Below are 27,624 nucleotides of genomic sequence, written 5' to 3'. Positions count from 1 at the left end.
GTGCTACAAAAAAATAATAATAATTTCGGGACCTGCCATGACATTTCTAAAACATGTTAAGACCTGCAAGTCCCTGAAATCATGATACATCAGCTATAATGGATTGTGTTCCTACATTTCAGGGTTTAAGTAAACTATAGCAGGGTAAACTTCTATAGTGGAATATGGGAGACCAGAGCAAATATCCTTTTAGCATTACCATTTGCTCCAACACTAAAAAAAAAATAAAAAATCCAGTATTTCCTTTCCATGAATTTCCAAGAGAGGAAAAAGAGCGAGAGGAATGGATTACGGCAGTCAGAAGAGAAAAAGCTGTCGAATTTACCATCACTCCCTCAGCAGCTGTATTTACTAGTTAGTTTTTTTTTTTGTAATTTAATGCCAGGGTAATGTAACAAGTAAGGTTATAAATGTACATATTTTGTTTGGAAATAAATATTTTATATATATATATATATATATATATATATGAAAACGTTGCTATTTTTAAATATTTTAATATTACTATTGCACTGAATAATACTTAATACATTTTTAGTTGGGGGTACAAATAAGTAATAATACATTTCTGACTTAATTCACTTTTACGTGTTAGACATTGTGGCTTTTAATTAGGCAGAAAACTGCAGGAACACCTTTTAGTTTTTTTTTTTATTCACTTCTCATTGTCAATCAGGTGAAATGCTGTAAAGCTCTGCCCACAAAAAAGTTTGAGATTACACTAACGTAAAACTAAAGTGAATCTGACACACGTCTTGTCTAAATGCAGGTTATAAGCGACTCACAGCACAGACAGAGATGAAGTTGGTGTGGAGCGGCATTTACTGTGAACCCAGCCGCTCAAGAACACTGATGAGCCGCACACACACTGAGTGCAACACAGACACAGGTTTACCATCTCAAAAAGTAACAAGCCAAAATAAAATCTAAATATTTTTTACGGTGTCTGTTGCATTTTAACACCTTTGAAGCGTGGATTTAAGACATTTTAATGCTAATTAAGGCCTTATTTACATTTAGGAATTTAAGACATTTTAAAGGACCCACGGGCAGCCTGTTATGTTTAAGATTTTATTAACATTTTGAACTTAAAAATATGCACACAGGTAAGACGTACATGAACACAAATAATAATCTTAAGACGACTAATACACACAACTACATGCACACTTTTTTGGGCGGTTCCACATTCTCTTGTGCCGAAAGTGCTTCTCTCTTTGGTGCATTTTTATTGCTTCGGTCTTCAAGAATCGTCTGTTCTGCTTCCACATGTCCCTACAAACAGGACAGACAAAAAATATAATAATTAATAGACAAAATTAAGATCATCCAGGGCAGACTGACTGTCCAGCAAACAGTGTTTTGGGGCAAATGATGTAGGATTTTAAAAGGATAATGTGTATTTACTAAATGTATAATTTAACGTGAATCAAACTGTTTCATCAACAGATGGATTATAAGGACTTTGGAATAGGAAAGCTGCTTTTGTAAGAACATTGACTTAAGCTAAACACGCACGCACGCACACAAAAGGAAACTTCTTAAATGTATCAGAATTATTGTTTCTCTTGATACAGCAAGGCAATGAGTTTCAGTCACGCGAGTCTATTTAAAGTACATATGCTTGTCCACTCCTTTTGATGTAACCCTGCATCACTATACACCTTCCTCCATCACGGTCTCAATGGCCCTTTGGAAATTTCAGGCAGTGCTTTGATGGATAGCCAGCAGTCATAAACAGAGAGATTAAGTGATGATGCCACTTCAAATCTTATAAGCTTTCTAGGTGGATTAACACATTTTTGCCCCAAAACTGAAGGTAGAAAATTGATACTGTAGCCAAATATTCCGATTGCAATTCTGTGTTCAGGTTTCAGCTCACTGAATCGCTACAGGAAAGGTAAATGCTCTAGTATGAGCATAAATGTGTTAAAGAAAGAAATATGTATCAAAGTGAGTCATTTAGGATCCGTCCTAATATCATTATATAAACCTAAATTTTTTTTAAAAAACAATAAATAAATACTAACCTTGTTCTTTTGCGTTGCGTATTTCGCCGTCCACCTTTGTGCCTTCTCCAGATATACTACTTTGTTGTATTTAAATTCTGAGGACTGAAGGAAATGTGTTTGCAAAAAAGCATACAAGGAGGGAAAACAGTGGATGAGAAGCAGAATGTCAGAAAGACTCACAATATCTGCCATTAGTGGGTCATCTGGGTTCGGTTCTGCCATGAGAAGCTGTACTGAGCTCAACACTGTAGAGATGTTCAGTGAGGGCCTCCATGCTCCCTGTGAAAAGTAGATTTTTTACATTATTTCACAATCATGCATTTTGTACAATCATACACCGATGGCATGTTATACTACAGTTATTACTCTTTTCCCTGCATTTCTCTTGTTTAGTGAACAAGTAATTTCAATAGGCATTGTATCAAGACACCCTTTAGAGCAGAGGGGTTTTTTTTGTGTGTGTGTGTGTGTGTGTGTGTGTGTGTGTATATATGTTTTTGATAGATAGATTTTCTTTGCTTTTGTACTTTTTTTATTACTTTTCATAACTTGTGATTTTTTAAAATAACTTATGACTTTTATAAAACTATATAACACAGGTATAATAATAATATATGAATAATCAAATATATCTGAACACTATAACTACTTTGAACAAGAGAACTAGGCTGTAATAACGTGGACTATTTTGCATGTAAAACATGTTGCATTACATTCGCCTTGCATTCTAAAAACATTCGCATATGAATTATGTAAGTTGGGACAAAGGGCGCGTCTCGTTATCCATGACATTGTTAAATCTCCAGCTCTCAGCCTCTCACTGAACAGAGCAGACACAGAGAGAGGTGTGAGTGCAGCGGGAAAGTAAGACCTCGTGCTTGCAGGACAGTACTGGAGATATTTGGAAAGTGGTTTGTCCAGAAAGTAGCTAGATTTGTCGTTAGGTGCTTTTTTTTGCACACACACAAAAAAAAGTCACTAAAGGGGTCTGAAAAGTCACTAAGTTGGCAATAATGGTCTGCACTGACAGCTAGATAAAAGGCAGGCTAAGCTCCGCCTCTCCCCAGCAAAAAGAAAATACGGAGGGAGAGGGAACGCAGGGTTTTTCACATTTTATGCACATTCTATTTGAAAAGCAATAAAATACACCGAGGACCCAAATTATGCCCAGTCTGTGGACATAATTTGTCCTAGGATTTTCAAAACGAGGCTTTAAAAAAAAAAAAAAAAAAAAAAAAATTACTTACCTTGGGTGGCAATTTCAGTATATCAAGACAAATACGGCCTGCGTTATCAATATTGGGGTGGTAGATGGGCGTCAGGAAGCGCATTTTGGGAGGTTCAAATGGATACCTTTCGAACAATAAGGTAAAAAAAACACTGAGCATCTGTACAGTGTTACTTTTTTTTTTTTTTAACTACAAACTGAAGATCACAAAACACACTTGTTTTTAAAAGGCCTTACCTGTCAGGGATCTTTATTTCCAGTGTAAACAGGCCACCATCATATGGAGTGTTGGCACCTCCAACAATTTCTGCACAACAGAGAGGATTTAGTGAAATCAGCAACAGCACCACAGCTCAGTCGAATTGTTCCAGCAATCATAAAAAATGAAAGTGAAGTTGATAGTACTTCGTTTCATCCGCATTGCACTTGAACTAATATTCTTGTGAATATTAGCAATTAATGTTCTTGCCATTTTCTTGTTAGGGTTTCTTGGGTTCACTCTCTGTCTATACTAATTTAAAAAAAAATAAAAATTAAAAAATTTTAAAAAAATGCACTTACACCTCTACTCTGCTTCTTATGGAATTCAATTAATAGATCTTGTATGGTAGCACTTCTTGTATCGTTCTCTGCTTGATATATCGCTTTGCTTGTATCTCTCTCATTTGTAAGTCGTTTTGGATAAAAGCGTCTGCTAAGTGAATAAATGTAATGTAAATGTATACCATTTTATCTGTCCTGTTTGTTTCTGCACCTAATCTAAAAATTATTTTCATCACTGTACACACACACAAAATCCAGGAAGCAACTGCAGTGTACTTCATCCAGCCATCCATCTTCTGTACCTCTTATCCTACACAGGGTCGAGGGGGAACCTGGAGCCTATCCCAGGGAGCTCGGGGCACAATGGGGGGGCACCCTGGAGGGGGTGCCAACCTATTGCAGGGCACAATCACACAGTCAGCCTACAACGCATGTCTTTGGACTGGGGGAGGAAACCCCCAAACATGCAAACTCTGCACACACAGGTTAGAGGTGGGAATCTAACCCCCAACCCCGAAGGTGCAAGGTAAAGGTCCTAAACACTAAGCAATATTCATTTTATTGTTTTTAAAACTACATTGCAGCAATGCAATGGAGGCTTTGCTTTTCAACGAGGCATATTGTCCTCATGTCAGAAATAAAAAGCAATACCATCCGTGTATTGGATTTAAAGTTTTTCCCTCTGTGTGATTGTTTTCTCAGATTTTCACAGAATCTTCTCCATACCCACCATGTACTGACACCAGTTATTTTATCAAGCAAACCTGCCAACTATCTGTATATAATTGCTGACTCTACCTTCTGCCCCATTTGTCAATGGAAGCCACCATAGGACTACCTCCAACAGGATACTTTATAACAGCACTGTCACAGACACAGCAGTAGCACCACTGCTGTTGTTGTTTTTGAAAACCATCATTTTCACTGCTGGGTTGAGAAACAGAACACCAACCGAAAATCCCCAGGAAACAGCACATGAAGGGTAGAGAGCAATTAAAAAACATTTTACAAAGAAGTAGGTGGGCTATACCGCTACACCTACAATCAGACCCAGATTATAATTAGGGCTAAAACCCTTGAGCTTGAGCTCAGGGCCCTGTCAGTTGCATGACTAACAAGTAAGAAATAGCCTAGTCATCACTTTCTGTATGTGTGATAATGTAGTCTATAACTAGCTACACTACATGCTGTTGTGCCTACAGTCTAAGGGACCAGTAAGTATATATGGGAGACCTGGCAAACTTGGGTATGATATGTGCAGTATGAAATCTGTAATTCAATAATCTTTGAGTAACTTAAACAGTGTATAAATCCCCCACACCCGTTACTATACCTGAACGACACACTCTAACCAGTGCAACACAATTATGTTGATTCTCTTAGACCAACCAAATAATACGTGGTCAGTTGTAATCTTTTTTTGGCCAGCAACCGGCGAACCCCAGACGCGCGGCACAGCAACAGACGAACCCCAGACGCGCGGCACATCAACCGACGAACCCCAGACAAGCGGCACAGCAACAGACGAATCCCAGACAAGCGGCACAGCAACAGATAAACTACTAATTTTGAAGTAAATGTGAGATGTGCTGAGTACTGACGGGCCTGCAGCTCCTCCACTTTCTCCTCCAGCTGCCAGCAGGAAACTCCAGGCGGAGGCTCGGTACTGAGCATCTGCAGCTCGCGTTTCAGACGACTATTCCTCTGCATGTTGCCTTCGTTCACGCCTGTCTGTGAGTTATAATCACAACAGATGCGAGAACAAAATGAAAGTAATACATTTCCAATTATTAGCTAGTCAGCTAGTAAGTTCCGGACGATACTGGAGAATAAATGATATGGTATCGTCACTAAACTTAACAAACTAGTAACATTCGTGACAGCCATTGTGTTCAATAACTAGTTAAAATGGGTTCAGTTTCTTTCTTCTAAATACAAAGATTATTTAGAGCACACTGCGTTAATCGGTTACTGCACAAACTACAAATAAACCCAGTATAACCTACCAGACTTCAGTATGTTTTGCTGTACGCTACTTTGATTCTCCCGGCTGAAATTTAATACGTCACATGCACGCGCGTCCTGCATCCAGCGTCCAGTGCAGGGCCTCATGGGTAATGCAGTACACTGTGGCAGTGCAAGGCCTCATGGGTAATGCAGTACACTGTCGCAGTACAGGGCCTCATGGGTAATCCAGTACACTGTCGCAGTGCATTCTGAAGGACGAACCATCGACGGACTCTTTGCGCTATTTTATGCCGAATGAAGAGGAAAAAAATGCTACGTGGAATAATGTAGAATAATGTGGAAGTAGAAAAAAAAATTCAAATTAAAGGTTTTTTAAACCGATGAAATGAATTAACGTGGTTTTTATGTCAAACGTAAATTTTAGACTGTTAGAAGATTAGTTTTAAAGCAGCTACACTGTTTTTCTTGAAAACATCCTTCAGTCAGTTTGCTGGTCATACACTATATAGCCAAAAGTATGTGGACACCTGAGCATCACACCCATACAAAGAGGATTCCTTCAACTGCAACTGCCATAATAATAATAATAATAATAATAATAATAATAATAATAGGCTTAGTGGTTGGCACGTTCGCCTCACACCTCCAGGGTTGGGGGTTCGAATCCCACCATGGCCCTGTGTGTGCGGAGTTTGCATGTTCTCCCCATGCTGCGGGGGTTTCCTCCGGGCACTCCGGTTTCCTCCCCCAGTCCAAAGACATGCATGGTAGGTTGATTGGCATGTCTAAAGTGTCCATAGTGTATGAATGGGTGTGTGAGTGTGTATGTGATTGTGCCCTGCGATGGATTGGCACCCTGTCCAAGGTGTACCCCGCCTTGTGCCTGATGCTCCCTGGGATAGGCTCCAGATTTCCCGTGACCCTGAAAAGGATAAGTGGTATAGAAGATGGATGGATGGATGGATGGATAATAATAATAACACATGGGTTAGATAAACAAAAAAAGAAATACACTGTAAAACTATTATTACTAGTATTTTGAAATTGTATGAGGTAGTATTCATTTTATACCACAGCGCTTTTGCCAACAATTACAAATTTTTATTTATTAATGAACAACACATCACACTTTTTAAATGTTTAATGTTATGGAACTTTTGCAAGACTTGAGTCTTCAGGACAGAGTTGTTTGCGCTTTCCGATTTCTTGGAAATGTGACAAACTGCGTCCCCCATTTGTTTCAAGAGAGAAAATATAAACAGATTCAGATATAGCAGAAACTTTGTGAAGTCATAGAATGTGGGAGTTGAACAGGCATTATGAAGTCAGAGATACTGGAGGTTAAATACATATTGTGAAGTCAGAGATTTTTGGTGTTTATGAGTATTGTGAAGTCAGAGAAATGTGGGAGTTCAACAGGCATTTAGAATTCAGAGATTCTAGTTGTTTATCAGCATTGTTATGTTAAAGATACTGGGAGACCTGTGCACAAGTTTATCAGTAGTGTAAAGTCAAACAATTTGGGAATTCAGTAGGCACTGTGAAGTCAGAGACTCTAAGTGTGTTTACCCTTGTTACATCAGAGAATCTGGGAGGTCAACAGCCCGTATGAAATCTGAGATTATGGGATTGTAATAGGCATTAAGATGTCAGAGATTCTAGGGGTTTATGAGCATTGCAAAGTCAGTGGTTATGGGAGTTTAAAATGTATTATTAAACCAGAGATTCTGGGAGTTCCAACAGGCATAATGAGGTCAGAATTTCTTGAAGTACATCAATTCCAGAGCAAACTACCTACTGTTTTTCTGCTAACTCAATGATCTGCTGAGAAATCAAATCTGAATTCCTTCTAATCTGAACCCTCTTCCTTAAGATCTATCTTCCCGCAGATTTCCTCTCCAACCAAAATCTAACACACCTGTTTTAAGGCAATAATTAGATGGTCAGGTGGGCATGATTATGGTTAGAGTTAAAGTCTTCTAGAAGGTAGCTCTTCAGGAACAGGGCTGGTGATCACTGATGTAAACTCATCACTTTAGCATTAATCTGAACTAGCCCACTAAATAAAAAGGGTAAACATAACAGGCTTCATTAAACTATGAAGTTTCTATATTGGTGTTCCACATATTTTAGCTGTACCATCAGGAAAATATTAAGCCGCTTCCATGAAACATTATATAATATAGGGCTAACAACATTTGTAGGAGCTCCAAGTAGGAGCTTTGTTTTTAAATATTTGTGCATCATCCAACGTGACACTATCTAATAATAAGATTTATTTAGAGAGCACCTTTAAAACTATCTGCGTTGACTAAAATGCTGAACATTGAATAAAATGGTACAAGAAATAAAATAAGAACTTGAATACAGAAAACAGTAAATTACCACAAACACACACTGATGCTTGAAAATTTGTGAACCCTTTAGAATTGTCTATATACATATGGATGAGGGGAGGGGAGAAAGTGTAAGTGACAGGCACAGACAGACAGCTAGATCTGTTCCTGCTTTACTTTGCAGCAGTGGCATAAATTGCTTGAAATGGGATGAGCTTCTCTGTTCTGTTCTCCATTCGAATATCTGCAAAACCACAGGACTGCAGCGCCTCTATGTAGGCTTCAGGTCGCCAGTTCTCTCCAGGAAACACTTTCTTAGATGCAAGTGTAACAACACGATCCAGTCTGAGGGTCGTCACCATGAGTGCACCTGATGGAGTTAAACACTGAGAAATGTTATTTCACAATAACATGGCAAAAACACCAGCTAAAATTTAGAGCTTGTCTAGAACACATTACACAACTTCTCAGGAACGTCACAAGAATGCAAATGAAAGACTTGATCTTTATTCCAGTGCATCGTTAATAACCTGGTTTCATCGCTCGGTGTATCTCCGAGGTTACTGCCTTCAGGTCAGGCCAGAAGTAGTAGCAATTGCAGTGGAACACTTTATCCACACTGCTGTCTTCTAATGGCATTGCTGCTACATCACAGCAGTGCAGAGTCACTTTCCCACTGGCTATGTGCTCCTGCATCCTCTCTGAGGCCATGCGATGCATGTACTTGGAGTAATCCACCCCAAGCAGCTTTCCTCCAGGCCCTGTGAGGAGCTGGACAGCTACCTGTAAACCCAGGCCTGGACCATGTCCCAGCTCCAACACTGTATCATCAGGCTGGATCTCACACAGCTTCACTGCATTCTCCTCTAGGATCTGGTTATGCTTCTTCAGGAACTTGCTAATCAGCCACCCGGAGAGGGATTGAGTTGGTCGCCCCAACTCTTGGCCCAGTTTTCTGGATAGCATTCTGTGAACTGTATAGTCAAAGAATGTAGTTTTAATGCTCAAGCTGCAGAATTTCCTGATAGCTTATTTATAAACTATCAATAGATAAGTTTGTAATAAACTGAGGGGATTTAATTCAGTCAGATTTTCTAGGTGATTTTGTTTAACAAACTAAATTTGATGCCTCCCTTGATCAAACAAAAACTGATTAAGCAAATCAGTTCCACACTCTGTAAAATGTCATTTCTTTAATTCTACATGTTATTAATACTATAAGATATTTATTTGTATGTTTTCTTTTTATTCTGAGTGTTAATTGTCCCTGATTTGATCCTGAGCTCAGATTACTGTCTGTGTGGAATTTCTGTGCATGTGGAATTTCTGTGCATCTCTGTCTCTGAATGGGTTTCCTCTGATTTCTCCAGTTTCCTCCCACCTCCCAAAAACATGGCTACTGTAAATTGCCCCTAGGTGTGTATATGTGTGTGTGCATGGTGTCCTGGCATTCAAGCCAGGGTGCATTCCTGCCTGGTGCCTAGTGTTCCTGACTCTGGATTCACTGTGACCAAGATATAGCGGTTACAGGAGATGAATTAATAAATTATTGAAAATTCAGCCATTGAAATGTCTCAAATGTGATGAAAATCAATCTCCTCTGTGGAAAAACACTTTTTGTGGACTTAATTACTAGGGATGATTAATTAATTAACTACTAATTAATTAAATGTGTCATATTTATGTGTGTAACATTGGGCTTGAATTTCATTACATACAACGATCAAAACATACATTTCAGAGTGACATATTGTGGGTACATCAAACTGTCAGATAGTACCACTGAACTTAATACTGATCCTCACTCAAGCCTAGATGGTGCAAAAATAAATTGGCTACAATTCGGATCAGAATCGCACGTAACTGAGATACACCACTGTTTATGTAAACTCTGACCCTCAGAATAGTGGATGATCAAATATCAGAGGCACTCTGCTTGCACAGCTGATGGACCTTTATCTGCAACGTCACAGTTTTCTGGAAACCTGGTGTACTATGCTGCATTTTTACTGAATTACACTGCAGTTACTTAAAGGATTCTTTTTCAGATGTGAAGACAGAAATGCAAGCAAATGTAAGTAACTTAAAAGACCAAACACAGTTGTCACCATTCACGGACAAAATATGACACTTAAGGGGGATTAATAAATTGGAATAAGTTGACATGGTAGACAAATTTGGCTTGTTTTCAAACGGTTGAGCAGACGTACACTAAATGCCTGTGTGTGTGTGTGTGTGTGTATATATATATATATATATATATATATATATATATATATATATATATATATATATATATACACACACACACATATATACACATACACACACACATATATACACATACACACACACACACACATACAGTGCCCTCCACTAATATTGGCACACTTAGTAAATATGGGCAAAGAAGGCTGTGAAATTCTGGAGGGACGTCGGACCGCGGTGACGTAATGACGTGGGCTGTTAATCTAATTATGTTCTATAACGTTTAAAACGGGTGCATGACAGGAGTATTCTAAAAGTGACTCATGTAAACACCGTAATCACATTATTATCTTAATCAGAGTAAGGTCAATAATTAGATTACTGCTGTGCATTGTATACATGTTATAGAACATAATATTTTTCCCCACTACAGGCCTATAGTAGGAAAGTTTGCAGTTTGGGACGCAGCCAAACTCTCTTGTTCGCCGTAAAACGTAAAACTGCCGGGTGTGATCGTGTCCTGTCGCAAAATGCGGTGAAAACTCTCACACGACGTTCATAATGTGATTAAGGTGTTTACATGTCTGTAATGTGACTAAAACAGGAGTACTCCACCTGTCTTAATTCGATTAGAGCTTAATTCGAGTATGACCTTAATTAGATTAAGGTAAGTAAAAATTGCTGTTTACATGGTAGTTTCTTAATCAAAGTATGGTCTTAATTGGATTAAGAGTGGATTATTGTTGTCCATGTAAACGCAGCTAATGTCTTTATTGTTTAACTTCTTTATTGTTCACAAAAAAAAAAAATCACAAAATACTCTTTTGACTGAATGGACGCAAATTCCCACAGACACAGTCAGTGTAGAACACAAAGTCCACAAATCTTGTAGAAAGCCTTCCCAGAAGACTGGAGGCTGTTTATAGCCACAAAGGGGGCGCCAACACCATATTAACGCCCATGGATTTGGACATGCTCATATAGCTGCTATGGCCTGGTGTCCATATTTTTGGCCATAGTGTATATCATATATTCAAATATATATTCAAGTATTTGAACTGAATGAGTAAAACACGTGAGAAAACGTACAGCTGGAGTAGAATAAATTCAAACAGAAATGGGAGACGTGCAAGTTCAACTTTCAGTAGTAGTACTATTTAATATTAGATACTAACTAATTCATTATTCTGACCTCGTATGTTGACACTATCCCCCTTTTTGCCCTTCCCTGTAATTTTCAGTCATATTAATTTATCTGAACATTGCATGGAAGTTTGTGTTCTTCGCTGATATGCATAGAATAAAGGTGAACCCTATGTCAACTGTATACCCACATCTCCTGACACTTCTCCACACTCGAGGAATACATTTACAATTTGCGTCATTACAAAGATTTTCCCCAGATGTGTATACACATATATAATAACAGAGTACAATGCGCTGATTTCAATTAGTAAATCTCAGGACTTCAGTACAAAATTGTTTCGGACTTTGTAATGCAGTTCGTACTATTGTTACCGCACAGTACGTGATATTCGCGCACTCGACATTTTGGAGCGGACCGTTTGACTTCAATAAAGCAGCACAAAGGCCTGGACATAGACAAGGTTGACATCATTTTGATTTGCTTTCAACAATAAACAACATACCACACACACCAAAAGTGCACACTAGCACTCACTTTTTTTTCTCTTCAGACGTCACAATCCCATTCTCTATCACTGCTAAGAAAACCACGCGTTGAATTGCGCATACAGAGCTTTGCGGAAGTTACACCGTTTGCGTCACTAAGTGGGCGGGCCTTGTAGGTAGCTTATTGTGCGTTCAACTCCTCTTGGGAAGTTCGTATTTACGAGTTGGGAAGTCGTAATTACGACACCAGGTGCGTTCAAATCACTTTGGTGGGCACAAGATGGCGGTGTACCTTTTTAATTAACTAAAAAAAAAATACAGCAAGTTTTTAAAACGATACTTCTATAAAAGAAGAACGAAGAATGCACATCAGGTGTGTTTTACCCATTTTTGTTTTAAATCAAATTATGAAGCCACTGTAAACTTTACTGTTACATATTATATCGTAACTGTACAATGATATCATATTTTGCGAAGGTAATTAGCTTTCACAAAATTTTACCGTCAACTGCACGCTGTATCCATTGACTCCACCATGTTTTCTTACTGACACGCCCCCAACTCGGAATCTCAGGGCTCAAAGAAAATCCCTGAGTTTCCCCACTCGTAATTACGACTTTGTGGTGGCGTTCACGTACGTTCAGCTCGTAAATACGATCACCATTACTACTTTTATTATTAGTAGTGCTATTATAGGAGTGTATGCGCATATTTAATTATGTTTGAATCTGAGTGTGATTATTGTTGTTAGTTATGTGCACTGTCCCTGGGCATTGCTAATTACATTTCTTTCTTTCTTTTTTTTTGGTTTCTCTCGTACAGCGTGTTTTATATATATTTATTTTTTAATTTTCATGTGATTAATTTTCATGTGATTCATTTACATGTGATTCATATTCATGTGATTCATTTGCATGTGATTCATATTCATGTAATTCATGACCTCCCCCTCCCCCCAACAATCCCCCAAACACACACGCACCCGACGTCTCCATAAAACAAAGGATTGTTTTCTGTGTTTGTACTTTTTAATTTTGTTTTCCTTTGTTAGTATAAAAAGAAAAAAAACTGTGAATGATTGTTGCTGTGTGTTAGTCGTTTGTTTTTCTTCTCAATAAAATATTTGGGGGAAAAAAAAGAAATGTTCAGCAGAAATGTTCAGTAGAAATTTTTAGTAGAAATGTTCAGCAGAAATGTTCATTAGAAATGTTTAGTAGAAATGTTCAGTAGAAATGAAACTGGAGATTGTTTATTTGAGCTGAAATAATAATTAAAAAAAAAAAACTAAAAGAAAAACCTTGAAAGTTTTATTGAATACGTAGTGCTCCTTCACAACTCCAGGGTCTGCCGTTCGATCCTGAGCTTGGGTTAATGTTTGTATGGAGCATCACATTTTCTGTGTGGGTTTCCTCTGGATTCTCCAGTTTCTTTCCATGATCCAACATGACTATAGGCTAATTACATTTCTAATCAAATGCTGCTTCAGCTGAGGGGTCAGATGCTTAGGGGCAGACTTAGCACTAGGCAAAAATAGGCAACTGCTTTGGTCCTCCAGAAGCCAAGGGCCCCCCTAAAAATGCAAATTATATATATATATTTTAATTATTAATGCTATATAACGTCAAATTTAAATATCGATGTTAAAACACTGAAATGATTCATATAGCTGTTATTTCAGCAGCAACCAGACACCACTGCGAAGCAAGCATCACAACAGAGAAAGGAAGCTCAAGAATAGTTGAGGTAAATGTGTGCAATTGAATAGGGCCCCAGTCCTATATTTTGCCTAGGGCCGTCAAATCACTAAGTCTGCATCTGCGGATATGTATGGTAATATGGCATGTTAAGTTCACCAAGTGTGATGTAATGTCTGTGAGTGGACTTAGCTACATCTTTAAAGCATAATATGCTTTAAAGGTGCCTTGTATTACATGACTTAACTTGATCAGAAATTAGAAAATAATATGGTTAAACAAAATGAAACAGGTTTCTTTCAAATGTAATAACCTAGGGCTTTTATTTCATAATAAATCTTTTCTCTGCTTGATAATGTCAAAAATATGCGGGGTGCCTTTAGATAAGGTTTGTTACGGTGCTAAGTGCCCTTAGAAATGAACAAAAATGCCCATAAGAGTTAGTTTAAGTATGATATTTTAATATTTTAATATGATGCATATATCAAAATTTGGTGAACATTAATTAAGACCTGAGATTACGAATACAAGGACACAACAATAAAACTAAATTGTAAGGTAGTAAATGGGGTATTAAATAATACAACAGCACAAATGCAGACAGATGTGTATCCACACATACTTTAAACATGTTAGTATACAAGATAACAGTAATCGGTATCATTTAGAATAAAATGTATAGTTAGGATGTTATAATTACACAGCTGAGCCATAACATTAAAACCACCTGCCTAATATTGTGTAGGTCCTCCTTGTGCCAGTAAAACATCTCTGACCCATGGAGGCACGGACTCCACAAGACCTCTGAAGGTGTGCTGTGGTATCTGGCACCAAGACATAGAGCAGCAGAGCTTTTAAGTCCTGTAAGTTGCGACGTGGGGCCAATATGGATCGGACTTGTTTGTCCAACACATACCACAGATGCTCGATTGGATTGAGATCTGGGGAATTTGGAGGCCAAGTCATCACTTTGAACTCTTGGTCTTGTTCCTCAAACCATTCCTGAACAATTTTGCAGTGGCAGGGCACGTTATCCTGCTGAAAGACGCCACTATTGCCAGAGGGAATACAGTTGCCATGAAGGGGTGTACTTGGTCTGCAACAATGTCGTGGTTAGTGATATATGTCAAAGTAACAGCTGCCTCTGCCGGCTTGCCTTCTTCACATAGTGCATCCTGGTGCCATCTCTTCCCCAGGTAAGCAACACACACACACCCGGCCGTCCACGTGATGTAAAAGAAAATGTGATTCATCAGACCAGGCCACCTTCTTCCATTGCTCCAGTTCTGTTCTGATGCTCACGTTCCCATTGTAGGCACTTTTGGCAGTGGACAAGGGTCAGAACGGGCACTCTGACAGGTCTGTGGCTATGCACCAAGCTGCGATACACTGTGTGTTCCGACACCTTTCTGTCATAACCAGATAACCAGCATTAACTTTTTCAGCAGCTCTTTTGTGGGATCAGACCAGATGGGTTAGCCTTTGCTCCCCATGTGCATCAATGAGCCTTGGGAGCCCATGACCCTATCACCGGTTCACCAGTTGTCCTTTTTTGGACCACTTTTGGTAGTCACTAACCACTGCATACCGGGAACACCCAACAAGACCTGCTGTTTTAGAGATGCTCTGACCAGTCGTCTAGCCATCACAATTTGGCCCTTATCAAAGTCGCTCAGATCGTTATGCTTACACATTTTTCCTGCTTCCAATACATGTCAGTGTTTTCAATGTTATGGCTGATCACTGTGTGTGTGTGTGTGTGTATATATATATATATATATATATATATATATATATATATATATATATATATATATATATATCATTTTTTTTTTTTTTACATAAGACACAAAAATATTTCCTTAAATTACCTGCATGTGTACTATAATAACTATTTTAGCAATATCCTTCAGCTGATGGGACAATTTCCACACTACTGTTTGTAACCCGTATTCCATAATGTCCAGCCCAGAACTGCGTGTCCTGCCCTCCATGTTTAAAACGGATAAATCGAACACCAGGTCCATAGTCCTTAAACGTATGAGTGATCTAAAATAAAATCATAGAAAGTGATAATCAGACAACAGTTTACATGTCAGTGAAGACAATAGCAAAAAACCTCCAACTACTGAAAATGTCCAGTAGGGAAATAATAGTACACCTAAAGTATCCCCATGTACAGTTGATGTCATAAGTTTACATACACCTTGCAGAATCTGAAAAATATTATTAATAATAAAAAAAAGGGATCATAAAAAAATGCATTTTGTTTTTAGTATTTTGTATTTAGTACCGCCCTGAATAAGTTTTTTCACATAACAGATGCTTACATATAGTCCATAAGACACAATAATAACTGAATTTACACAAATTAACCAGTTCAAAAGTTTACATACACTTGATTCTTAACACTGCGTTGTTACCTGGATGATCAACAACTGTTTTATGTTTTGTGATGGTTGTCAGGAATCTCCCCCTCGCACAAAGACCTGCATGCAGTTCATTGTTTTGTAACCTGACTTTTCATGGTGTCATTCTCCAAGTTATTGATCTAGTTCTGTTTTCTCGTTTATGTATTTTGGTTTATCCCTGCTTTTGCTGTTCGCTGATCACCTGACTTGTGCCTGTGTTCTATTTACTGATTTTATTCACAATTTGGATTTGTCTGCCTGCCTCTCAAATAAAACTCTTAAAAGGGGTCATATGATGATTTTAAAAGTTCATTATTTTATTTATTGGGTGTAATAGAATAAGTTGACATGCTGTAATATTCACAAAACACATTATTTTTCACATACTGTACAGTACCTCTATTCCCAGTCTGTCTGAAACGCTCTGATTGAGTTCTGGGTTCTCCAAAGCCCCTCCTTCCGAAAAGCCCAGATTGCTCTGATTGGCCAGCTGACCCACTGCATTGCGATTGGCCAAAAACCACAAGTGTAAGTGTGTGTGTGTGTGTGGGGGGGGGGGGGGGGGCAATTATTAACAATTAAGAAGCAATTATTAACACAGTTAATAATGTCATTGGTTTTACCGTATCAGTTTGAGCCTGAGTCAGATTCTGAAAATGCAATGATCGAGCAGATCAATCAGAAACAACTTTGCAATCACGACTTGAGCAGAATTTGCAGATCTTATAGATGCACAAACAAATACATTACACAATAAAGGAAAAGGAAAACATTAAAAAGCATCATATGACCCCTTTAAACTGCATTTGCATCCGTTGCTTCTTGACAAACTTGATATGGTGACATTCATTCTTATGTAAACAAATGCGCATGTACACACAATGGGCTTTATCGAGGTCAGCAAAAATGATCGAGGTCATGTCCATATATGGTACAATAAGTCGATAATGTAATTATTGTGACAGGCCTATGCGAGACACACTGATGTTTCGTCATAGCCATCAGTGGCGATGTACACTGTATGATTAGACCTCCATATCTTCCTAGAATGTAAGTATTCACTTATTTTCTCTTTCACATTTGATATAAATATAAATATATTGCAATAAAATGTAGTGTTTCTTTACTTATCTGAAGCATGTAAAAATAGAAAGTGAAACCCAAAATTAAAACAGTTCACTGTTCAGTAACAGCATTCCTCACAACCCACTCCAAGCACACAAGGTGTGTTACTAACTCCTGGAGTTTTACATGGGATCAAAATATGGGAATAACCTGCTCCCAGTGCTGATCATTCCATTGTGGAAATGTCACTGGCTCAGGTTGAAAGAACTTGACTGCCTTCTTCCTGCGATTGAGTAACTCGACACATATTTCATATACACTGCCACAGTCCCAGCGTGGAGCATACCTGTGAAAATAAGAAAAAAAGAAGGATTTGACAAGTAGAAGAACATTCAGTAATAGTTTTACACATTACTCAAGCGAGACATAATAGAGGAAAGCTGAACAAATACTCACCAGTCTGATATCACAATGTTGGGCTGTATTTCATCCATAAACAAAGGACTGTAACCTTCTTTCTCTAGGTTGATCAGTTGGATTTTTATGCATCGCCTGATATATGAATTATAGTTTATTATTGCTCATAGACAGCAGGTCTCTATTGCATAATTGTTGCACATCTCCTCCACAGGAGGCTGTGTTTCCTTAGTATAAAATAATACACTTATTGTATAGCAAGACATGCAGCAAGGATATTCAGTATGAAATTGTGTTGTATAAATGCAGTAAAAATCTTACCCATAAGAGGTAACAAAGCATTTTGTTACAGTTTCATCTGGATGAGGTTCCATCACGTTTTCTATAGCCCATTTATCACCTCCATTTTGTACGATTGTCCAGCCAGTGAAATTCTCTAGATGAAAGAACATTTCTGACATTACTAGTGGTCATAACAGACCAATTAACATCAGGATGCTGCAAACTATATGTGCACTCCTCTGTACCTAGACAGTACACGAAAAAAAAAAAAAAAAAAAGTATCCCAAATTTCACATGATTTTGTGTTAAAGCAGATTGATTCTGTTCTGTTCACCAATCCTTTTGTATCTGGACCGATATATGTATTCTGATGAATAAAGTAGACAGTTCAATTGATTATGTAAGGAATAAAACACAATGACAAGTTTAATTATGGGTTAATAACCAACAATGGGATGGCCTGTTACCAACCCGAAGTTGATTATTTTCCAGCAGCATAACCTGTAGTGATTTATTACTATTTTGCCACAGAAAATTTCCAACGACTACAATTTTTAATTTAATAATTAAGGACACATCATACATTTTATTTATTTATAGTTACATTTGTTGATGTGTAACATCTGTGAAATAACTTAGTTCTTGTTATCACGTACATTATAATGGCTATAAACAGTCATTTCCTTAACAGCCTCTCTTTTTTTACTGTGAAGACGTTCCTATGTTTGAAACAGGAACAGCATCACCTCTAGCTGTTACTCCTTCCAAAAATGGTAAATGTCTCCTTTACAGAAAACCTCACAATATCAACAATTACATGTTTAAAAAAAAAATCAGATTATTTATTTTACATTATGAATTAAATTATTTGACATAAATATTATTATATTATTTGCCATATTATTTTATTCTGCCATAAAAGTCCCAGTGAATGAGCTGTTCGTATAAAAACAATTACATACATTCAGGTCCATAATTACTTGGACAGTGACACAAATTTTGTACTTTTGCCTCTGTACACCACCACAATGGATTTGAAATAAGCTAATCAAGAAGTGACTGAAGTGTAGAATTTCAGCTTTAATTCAAGGAGTTAAACAAAAATATTGCATTAACTGTTTAGGAATTACAAGTCACTGCTTTCTCCTTGTAATTCCTAAATGGTTAATATAATATTTTTGTTAAACAGTTAATGCAACCCTGTCATGCATACCCTTGTTGTTCAATGTTCACCTGATGGTGTACTCATGAACATTAACATTAGCTAATGTGAGAGAGGCCTTTAGTTGCTTAGAAGTTACCCTGGGTTCCTTTGTGACCTCGTGGACTATTACACGTCTTGCTATTTTAGGAAATTCAAGACCACTGTTACCCTCCCCAGGAGTGGTCAACCAACAAAGATCACTCCATTTTTACACAGTCTGACTGGATTGGTGGAGTCCAAACTATTTAGAGACTCCTTTGTTTTTGCCATGATACACTTCCACAGACATGTGTTGTGTAGAGCAGACTATGATAGAGCCCTGTTGTTTAAATAAAACAGAGCACTCACTCACAACTGATTGTCATCCCATTGATTGAAAACACCTGACTCTAACTTCACCTTCAAATTAACTCTTAATCCTAGAGTTTCACATACTTTCCCACTCACTGATATGTAATATTGGATCATTTTCCTCAATAAACAAATGATCAAAAATCTGAATGTTTTAGGTCATACTTATGCAGAAATATAAAAAAAAATTGAAAGGGTTTACTTTCAAGCACCACTGTATGTATATTTTTGTACACAGTTCTGTATGTTTATATGAGAGCAAAATTACAAAACTCTCCAGAGTGGTAGATTTCTACTAATGGAAAATGTATTTTACATGCATGCCAAAATGAATGTACAATAATGCGGGTTTATAGGGACTAACATGCCATCTCATATACAGAATTTTTTCCACAACCCAACCTTTTGAACTGAACACTGTATAAGTACTGTTATTTAACCCGATGTTTTCCAAACCATATAACTGTGACCTCTGATCTGTTTAACAGCTGTCTGATTGTTGTTGTTTTTGCTCACCATTTGCATTGGGGTTCTTCAACAGATTCCGGCGCTTCTTACATAGAAAATAGGAGGTCTGCCAATCTCTTGGGACACTGGGGATACTGAGAGGCTTGAATCCTTCTCTGCGGAATCGCTTTCTCCAATACGCAGTGCTGTCCACAACCGACTTCCAGTCATTACACACCAGGCGGCACACATTAATCACCTGCTGGCCAGGTAGGTTTAGAAGAATTTCCTCAACAATAGTAAGAGGAAGATCTGGGCACTGTGGTCAACAAAGAAATTAATATTACATTTCAGATGAACTAAGATCAGCCAAACAGTTCCTCCAGAAAGTTTTCACTCCCCAGTGTTTATTTATCATTTTACTGTATTTGCTAAAATAGCAGATCAGATTCGTCCAGCTGTCATGAGGACCAAGGAATTGCCTGGGAAGCTTCTGAAAAAAACTGGAGAAACTTTCTAAGTTAAAACAGTTCAATGTAAGCCAAAACATAGGGTTTTTAACAGGAGAGAGAGAAATCTGTCGTTCATTCTTTTCATTTATAATTAAGAACCAAATATCGGAAAACGAAAAATGGCTTGTTATTTTATTGTTTACAAATTAATTTACTAATCCAAAACAAAACCAATTTTTTTTTGTTTTCTGTTTTTCAATCTCATGTTCAAGTTAAAAATAAGAAATTACAAAATGGGTCAAATGTCTGGTTTCATGTTACCATTTAATTTTTTCAGTTTGCTATGAACTCGGAAGTTACTTGTTTCTTCACGTGTTGTGCTGGATAATAGACTTTTTGCTTCAAAGCATGGAGAGTTTTGTGCCATTTAAGGGAGTCAGATATGTAACCCTCAAAGAGGATGCCAGAAAAATTAACTGTGGTACGGTGTAGGTGGTTCATTTCATAGAGGAAGTCTCTGACACCAAAATATTAATATATTACATTTGACATTTCAATTCTAAAACCCACTCACATCAGTTCACAGTGACCTACTCTATGCTCACAATAGAAAATAGTTAATTCTGCTGTAAAATTTTAAAGTAATTTCTCGTCAAACTCACAAGATCTGTCAATACAATTGTGCAGGAGGCTATTTTTAATCTATTATAAATGTGCCATTTCAAATCCCCAATCGACAATCAAACCCAGAAATCAATAACCGTGCTTTCAAGAAAAGCGGCTGGTTTAACTGCAGTTAATTTTTCTGGAGTCCTCTTCAAGGGTTACAGCTCTGGCTTTCTTAAATAGCACGAAACTCTCCTTGCTCTTCAGCAAAAAAGACTGTTATCCAGTACAACACGTAAAGAAACAAGTAACTTCAGGGGTGTTGCTAGAGCTAATCATTTGGGCTGAGCCCCGAATGATTTTAGTCTAGCCCCGAATGTTTTTTTTTGCCTTGAACTGCCCAGGAGTTTAGTGGAAATGTGATAGGAATTAACTAAATGTTATTTCTTCAACTTAGTTTGGCACTGTCACTGTTTACAGTATGGGATGCTGACTGCTAAAATCTATCTCTCCCCAGAAACACACACCAAGTGACAATCCCTGAATATCTCTAGGAGCTGAGTGCGACATAAGTTTTTTTTAAAAAAAACAACAACAAAAAAATGCAGTCAGTGCAGTAAAGAGTGGAAAGTCCAATGAGAGGCAAGGGCGAGTCCAAAAAAAGAATGAAACGAGTCTTCTGTCTTTTTGGCAGAACACGAAGAAGTCTTGCTGCATGACCCACGTTCTCTTGGGATTCAGTTCACATTCCTTTAGAATTCTCTGGTATAATTCAAAACTCATTGTTCAATCAATGATGGCAAGTTGTCCCAGCTCAGATGCAGCAAAACAGGCCCAAACCATGATACTACTACCACCACCATGTTTCACAGATAGGATAAGGTTCTTATGCTGGAATGCAGTGTTTTCCTTTCTGCAAACATAACGCTTCTCATTTAAACCAAAAATTCTATTTTGGTCTCATCCATCCACAAAACATTTTCCAAATCTCCACAAACCTTCTAGCTCATCCATGTGATCAGATAGGCAGCAATCTCCTTTGTTTGTTCTATGGTGCACTTCCACAATCATGTGTTGTGACGATCAGACTTTGATAGATGCTTGTTCTTTAAATAAAACGGGGTGCTCACTCACAACTATTTGTCATTCCATTGATTGAAAACACCTGACTCTAATTTCACTTTCAAATTAAACTGCTAATCACAGAGGTTCACATACTTTTGCAGATAAAAGTAAGTATAATATTTTTGTCTCATTTGTTTAATTGGGTTCTTTTTGTCTACTTTTAGGACTTGTGTGAAAATCTGATGATGTTTTAGGTCATATTTATGCAGATCTATAGAAAATTCTAAAGGGTTTACAAACTTTCAAACAACACTGTATATACTATATAGATGCCTCATTGGCAATGTTTTCTTAATACTGTGATTCGTCACCATTTGCTGTATTGAACGGTCAAGATCTGAGAGTTAATGCATGAGTGAACTGACAGATGCAACGTACAACAGGATCAACACGATTTAGTTTATCATCAACAGTCGCATCTAGTGGTGGCTTAGAGGTTAAGGCTCTGGGTTACTGTTCGGAAGGTCGGGGGTTCAAGCCCCAGCACTGCCAAGCTGCCACTGTTGAGCACTTGAGTAAGGCCCTTAACCCTCTCTGCTCCAGGGGTGCTGTATCATGGCTGACCCTGCGCTCTGACCACAACTTCCTAACATTCTGGGGTATGTGAAGAAAAGAATTTCACTGTGCTGTAATGTATATGTGATCAATAAGGACTCATAATAATCATATATTAAACAGATTTAATATAGCCTGGTTGTTTTTAATGAAGGCGGTTGGAATAGTCGGTATGTTTACATGGACAACAATATTCCGACATTAACCCGATTAAGACAATACTCTGATTAAGAAACTACAATGTAAACAGTGATTATTGATGACCTTAATCCGACTTAATCATACTCGAAGTAAACACAAATCGAATTAAGAAATGTGGAGTATTCTTATTTTAGTCGCATTATTGACGTGCATTACAGACATGTACACACCTTAATCACACTTAACATCGTATGGGAGTTTTCACTGCATTTTGTGACAGGACACACACACACACACTGCAGTGCTTAACTATTTGACGGCAAACAAGAGAGTACGGCTGCGTCCAAAACCGCGTACTTATCTGCTATATAGTAGGTGAAATACACCTATTTTGGCTACTATATAGTAGGTAAGTATGTGGTTTCGGACACAGTCCATAGGTTCAAGCAGTCGTCTATTTGCACATATAGCATGACAAATAATTAACTGCACTTGAAGCTTTTGTGAAATGAAACACCCAAAACTGTATACGGTACCATAACGAAGACCAACTGTATGTCAATACGTGAAATTCTGGAGGGAACGTTGGACGGTGTGGCGTGGGGACGTAATGACGTGTGCTGTTAATCGATCTATGTTCTATAACATGTAAAACCTGAACATGAAAGGAATATTCTAAAAGCAACTCATGTTAACACCTCAATCACAATATTGTCTTATTCAGAATAAGGTCAAGATTATTGCTGTCCATCTAAACGTAGTCAGTGACAACACTGTGTAAATCCAACTGAAAATCTGTGCCATGAGCTGAAAATTGCTGTCCACCAACATTCTCCATCTAATTTGGGATATGTGGCAGGAAACGTTGTGTTGCATGGAGAGAAAACTGCTAAATCTTTATGTGGAAAGCTCTCAGAGACACATGTGAGAAAAATAAAAGCTGCAATTGTTGCAAAAGGACAATTCATTATGTGTATTGACTCTGGGGGGTGAATACTTATCAGTTAGGCAGTGTTTTGGTTTTAAACTTTTTATCATTCTGAGGATATCTAAATAATTTAGTTACTTTTATTTGTGTAAAGAAACCCATTCAAAGAAACTTAAATTTGATCTTGCAACACAGCAAAAAGAGATATAATCACTAAGGGGTGAATACATTCTGGAGGCATTAGATCATTGATGACTGCCATAACCTCGTCACAATCAGTGAGAAAAGTAATAGTTCAATGTTTAAAAATAAATAAATAAAAAGCTCACGAATGGCATGCGTGCTGAATGAGCCATTTTTCTCTGTTCTGCCAGCTGAGAAGTCTCTGGTCGTCGTGTATTACAGTCTCGTGTCTCAGAGTTTAGCAGAACTTCTGGTTTACAGCCGCGTCTGCGCCTGTAAATATAAACAAAAAAGGACTGGTTTCGTTTTTAATTTTAGCCCTTCGCGGAATATTCAGGTTTCTATTTTCTTTAACGCCGTAATTGTAAACTAAATACGAAACGTTTGCAGTAATCAAAACAGAAAAGAAAATGTACTTCAAATAAACGCACTTCCGGGAAAAATTCGCTGACAGGTAGATGGCTGTAAATCACGTGTATTATACTAGTCCTAGCAAAGAGCATCAAGTAGCACACTGTAAATAACTGGAATATTTTCTAGAATACAGTACCAGGATTTCCTAATATCCGGCCACAGTAATAACTGTATATATGCTATATTTAATGATATAGAGTAAATCCAAAGACTTTATCCATTCGTTTATCGACTACTGCAGAATTAGGGAGAACGGGGAAATAATCCCGTCTCTTCCCACCGGTTCCTAAGCAATTTGTAATATTTATCAGTTAAATTCATTATAAACTAAAATATAACCTAATATTACTTTAAAACAAACTTTATTTCACAGAACGCATGGTATGTTTATGTAGTCAGTCGCCTTACTTCCGGGTTTGGTCAGACAAATCGGAACTGTCAGAGTCCGATTCCTAATTCACACTCTTAGGTCTAAGTGACTGTCCCCCCCCCAGTCAGTAAAAGGGGTATGATGGTCCTGTTTTAGGTGAACGTTTATTATTATTATTATTATTATTATTATTATTATTTTAAATAGGCGTAGGAACTCGTATTCTTGCAGTGTAATTTAACCTGGAAAGCTATTTTCACCGTCGGAGCTGTTCTTTAGTGTGAATGGTGACACGAGTGTTTGACTGTCAGCAGTGTGTGAAGGAAGCGGTATGACGGGATCTGCTGCTTGTACTCATGCAGGCTATAGAGGAAGTGATTATTGGTATATATCAAAATGAACCTTCTTAATGAAGCACAGACACAATAACAGTCATGTGGAATGCCACTGTATGCACATTTGTAGTGCATTTCTGATTTTACAATTAGCTAGATTAAGGTAATTGTAAGATTTCATGGAACAATTTCAGTCATAGGAAGATAAAGAAAAACAATCACTGGTTAAAATATCGAACACTCCGGTATAAGATTAAAAATGGCAATAAACCGACTCACGGAAAAAAGCCGGAAGTCCCATCTATATCAGCCACATAGGTACTTTTTGGTGAGTCAAATGATCTGACTCACTGAAAAAACCGGAATTCACATCAACAGTGAACCACATAGTTTTCAAAATAAAAGCTCATTACTGCTGTAAAAAATGCTTACACTGTGTATGTTTTCATCCAGAGAGCAGTCAGTACAGGATTTCGCGGAGTTTTTTGTGTGTAATAGGCCCTTTTCACAATGACATCAGAAAACTTCCACCTTTCCACAAAGCAGTGTATACATACTCCGTTTTACCTTGTGTTTCCATAGTACCAAGGGTGGCACAGTCAACCTTTCACTTTTGACAACAAAACAGTTTTCTTACTGCCAAAATGAAACATTCTGGAAACAGAGCGATCTTATACAAAATTCACCAGTGTATACATGCATCATTTCCTATGTGATGAATGAGAAGCAGTGTGTGCTCAGCTACCTATCTGCTAGGGCTGCACGATTATGGCCAAAATTATAATCCCGATTATTTTTTTTATCAATATTGAGATCTTGATTATTTATCACGATTATTAATTGATTTTAGTGACAACATATTTTTATTGCACTTTCACATTTATTAAGTTTTCTCATGCCACAATATAACACACAAGTAGGCATGAGAAAACTTGAGCTGGTCAATTATGACAGAATTTAGGAACATAGTGTGAGCCATGACACATTAATTTACCTTCTGATAAACTAATAGTGTGAGCTCATAGTGTGAGCCATGACAAAATAATTTACCTTCTGATAAACTAAATTTAATATTTTCAGTTAATTTTACAGACTGTATGCAAAAAAAAAAAACAACCGTTAGCCTGTTCCACCTTGTAAACAAATACAATAAACATCAATGTTTAGTCTTTGAAGTCTGCTCCTCTTAAATATATTTAAAGCTACACTATTAGACATTTTCCGCTGTCATGGTTCTGGGCTGGAGTCAGTTCTTGAACCACTCTGTGTATATTGTGTATATATCTGAATAATCTCATATAGGATGTGATTGGGTGAGTTCATTTATCCGTCAGATGCAAAGCGCTTTAGTTTAATGGTGTTCATTACTGATGCTCCGATCAGGATTTTTACAGCCGATACCAATCCAGATACCAATCTTTTTTTGTTTAAACTTTAATAAGGAGGTCTATCATAAACAGTTAAATGTAAGCTCTCTGCTCATGGTCACTGTTAATTGAATTAAAATAATAGCAATGAGATACTATTGGTTAATTGATAAATAAACAAGCATAAATTATTTATTTTTAAATATCTTAAACAATAAAGAGTCCTAATTAAAAGTAGACTAACACAAAAATGATCCATATTAGGAAAAAAGGCTAATAGCTTTCTAAGGAAATAGCTTACTAAGCTTAATGTCAAATTGATATTAAATGCAACCCATAGTAATTAAAATTATTTAATTTCTCATTTTATTTATATTTAATGAAGTTATTTTAATATCTATTTTTATATTAAATGATTTATTTATAAATAAGCACATTTTCTGTCTTTACATTTTAGTAGTTTTATTTTTGTTTGTTTATCAGATTTAGATTGGTTCCCCCAGTACAGTGTCCATGTCTGCTGATAATAGTGTGTTTTGGGGGGATTATATCAAAACATGGAAACTGGAGTTCACTTTTCTAGTGATATCTTGCAACCATGAGTTTAAATGAAGTGAATTAGAGTTAGTGAAGGCAGAGCGGCAGTGTATTGTATGTTTACAGACTGAACAGTTTCTACGCTTGCTTATGATTGGTGAGGAATTTTTTTTATAAAGAAGTTTGAATTAAACCCACCTTGTAGTGTTAGCATTATTATTAATTTACTCCGTGTGAAGCCGCTGTGTCTACACGAGCAGGTGCAAGTTCAGGTCATTTTGCGGGATCAATAAAAGATGGCGGTTTGTGCGATCGGGAAGTTGAAGCAGATGATGTACAGAGTTACTCTCGTCATCATACTGGCTTCTTTGCAGTATTTCCACACTTGTTCGGTTGACTGAGGAGATGAAAAGCAGTGTGAAAGTAACTGTTGCTCGGTGTAGATGCATTTTGGAGTTGTAGTTTTTATCCAGATTGTATTATACAACTTCGAACAGGACACTCGCACCGGTGTGAATAAATATTTATTCACAGTCACACAAAATACTTTTCAGTCATAAATGCGAGTGAAATGGTCACACTGTAGAGCCCTGACATCTACATACATAGACATAGACATCTATGAACAGTAAGCATATATGCAAGCCTCACAGTGACTGCAGGAAGCATTTCAAAAAGCTGCTAAGAACTCTCTGATGTACCTTTTCTGAAGTGTTATTTAACTGTTTCTACTTGAACATTTTATAACATTCAATATGAGTATATGAATATGAATCAATATGTACTGTAAACATAACATGTAAACACAACATA

General features: G+C 37.3%; 3 protein-coding genes across 6 annotated transcripts; all 3 read right to left on the bottom strand.

Annotated features, from left to right (window-relative positions):
• Positions 1 to 867: 867 nt before the first annotated feature.
• Positions 868 to 6,561, bottom strand: ube2t (ubiquitin-conjugating enzyme E2T (putative)). The gene is made up of 7 exons (XM_053642900.1): positions 5,790 to 6,561; positions 5,385 to 5,514; positions 3,478 to 3,547; positions 3,260 to 3,365; positions 2,193 to 2,291; positions 2,031 to 2,114; positions 868 to 1,275 (listed from the first exon to the last, which is right to left on the bottom strand). Exons 2-7 carry the CDS (start codon positions 5,491 to 5,493, stop codon positions 1,159 to 1,161), a joined length of 585 nt encoding a protein of 194 aa, XP_053498875.1. The 5' UTR covers positions 5,494 to 5,514; positions 5,790 to 6,561; the 3' UTR covers positions 868 to 1,158.
• A 275-nt stretch (positions 6,562 to 6,836) lies between these two features.
• zgc:194242 (uncharacterized protein LOC100005854 homolog) lies at positions 6,837 to 12,073 on the bottom strand. Of its 2 annotated transcripts, none has more exons than XM_053642897.1 (3): positions 11,977 to 12,073; positions 8,618 to 9,061; positions 6,837 to 8,457 (listed from the first exon to the last, which is right to left on the bottom strand). In XM_053642897.1, the coding sequence occupies exons 2-3, from the start codon at positions 9,051 to 9,053 to the stop codon at positions 8,261 to 8,263; spliced, it is 633 nt and encodes a 210-aa protein (XP_053498872.1). In that variant the 5' UTR covers positions 9,054 to 9,061; positions 11,977 to 12,073; the 3' UTR covers positions 6,837 to 8,260. The 2 variants fall into 2 exon arrangements, with proteins under 2 accessions (XP_053498872.1, XP_053498874.1); XM_053642899.1 differs by having other exon boundaries at positions 11,945 to 12,055.
• A 914-nt stretch (positions 12,074 to 12,987) lies between these two features.
• LOC128619658 (F-box only protein 6) lies at positions 12,988 to 25,233 on the bottom strand. Of its 3 annotated transcripts, none has more exons than XM_053643982.1 (8): positions 24,220 to 24,623; positions 23,935 to 24,061; positions 19,868 to 20,117; positions 17,836 to 17,950; positions 17,554 to 17,649; positions 17,308 to 17,443; positions 15,493 to 15,670; positions 12,988 to 13,497 (listed from the first exon to the last, which is right to left on the bottom strand). In XM_053643982.1, exons 2-7 carry the CDS (start codon positions 23,959 to 23,961, stop codon positions 15,518 to 15,520), a joined length of 777 nt encoding a protein of 258 aa, XP_053499957.1. In that variant the 5' UTR covers positions 23,962 to 24,061; positions 24,220 to 24,623; the 3' UTR covers positions 12,988 to 13,497; positions 15,493 to 15,517. The 3 variants fall into 3 exon arrangements, with proteins under 3 accessions (XP_053499957.1, XP_053499959.1, XP_053499958.1); XM_053643984.1 differs by lacking the exon at positions 24,220 to 24,623 and adding an exon at positions 25,187 to 25,233 and having other exon boundaries at positions 12,989 to 13,497; XM_053643983.1 differs by lacking the exon at positions 12,988 to 13,497 and having other exon boundaries at positions 15,457 to 15,670.
• Positions 25,234 to 27,624: the final 2,391 nt, after the last annotated feature.

Source organism: Ictalurus furcatus, chromosome 15 (genome assembly GCF_023375685.1).
Source record: "Ictalurus furcatus strain D&B chromosome 15, Billie_1.0, whole genome shotgun sequence".
NCBI lineage: Eukaryota > Metazoa > Chordata > Actinopteri > Siluriformes > Ictaluridae > Ictalurus > Ictalurus furcatus.
The sequence above is the reverse complement of the archived record's forward strand: the minus strand, read 5'-3'. Positions and strand labels throughout refer to the sequence as shown.

Coding starts and splice junctions, on each gene's coding strand:
- zgc:194242 (XM_053642897.1), bottom strand. CDS start 9,053: ATGCTATCCAGAAAACTGGGCCAAGAGTTGGGGCGACCAACTCAATCC. Junction 8,458..8,617: donor ACACCGAGCGATGAAACCAG/GTTATTAACGAT, acceptor TAACTCCATCAG/GTGCACTCATGGTGACGACC.
- ube2t (XM_053642900.1), bottom strand. CDS start 5,493: ATGCAGAGGAATAGTCGTCTGAAACGCGAGCTGCAGATGCTCAGTACC. Junction 2,292..3,259: donor TACTGAAATTGCCACCCAAG/GTAAGTAATTTT, acceptor TACTTTTCACAG/GGAGCATGGAGGCCCTCACT. Junction 1,276..2,030: donor ACGCAACGCAAAAGAACAAG/GTTAGTATTTAT, acceptor TCCTGTTTGTAG/GGACATGTGGAAGCAGAACA.
- LOC128619658 (XM_053643984.1), bottom strand. CDS start 23,961: ATGGCTCATTCAGCACGCATGCCATTC. Junction 20,118..23,934: donor ATTCAGCACGCATGCCATTC/GTGAGCTTTTTA, acceptor TGTTGACCACAG/TGCCCAGATCTTCCTCTTAC. Junction 17,650..17,835: donor TGCTTTGTTACCTCTTATGG/GTAAGATTTTTA, acceptor TTCATATATCAG/GCGATGCATAAAAATCCAAC.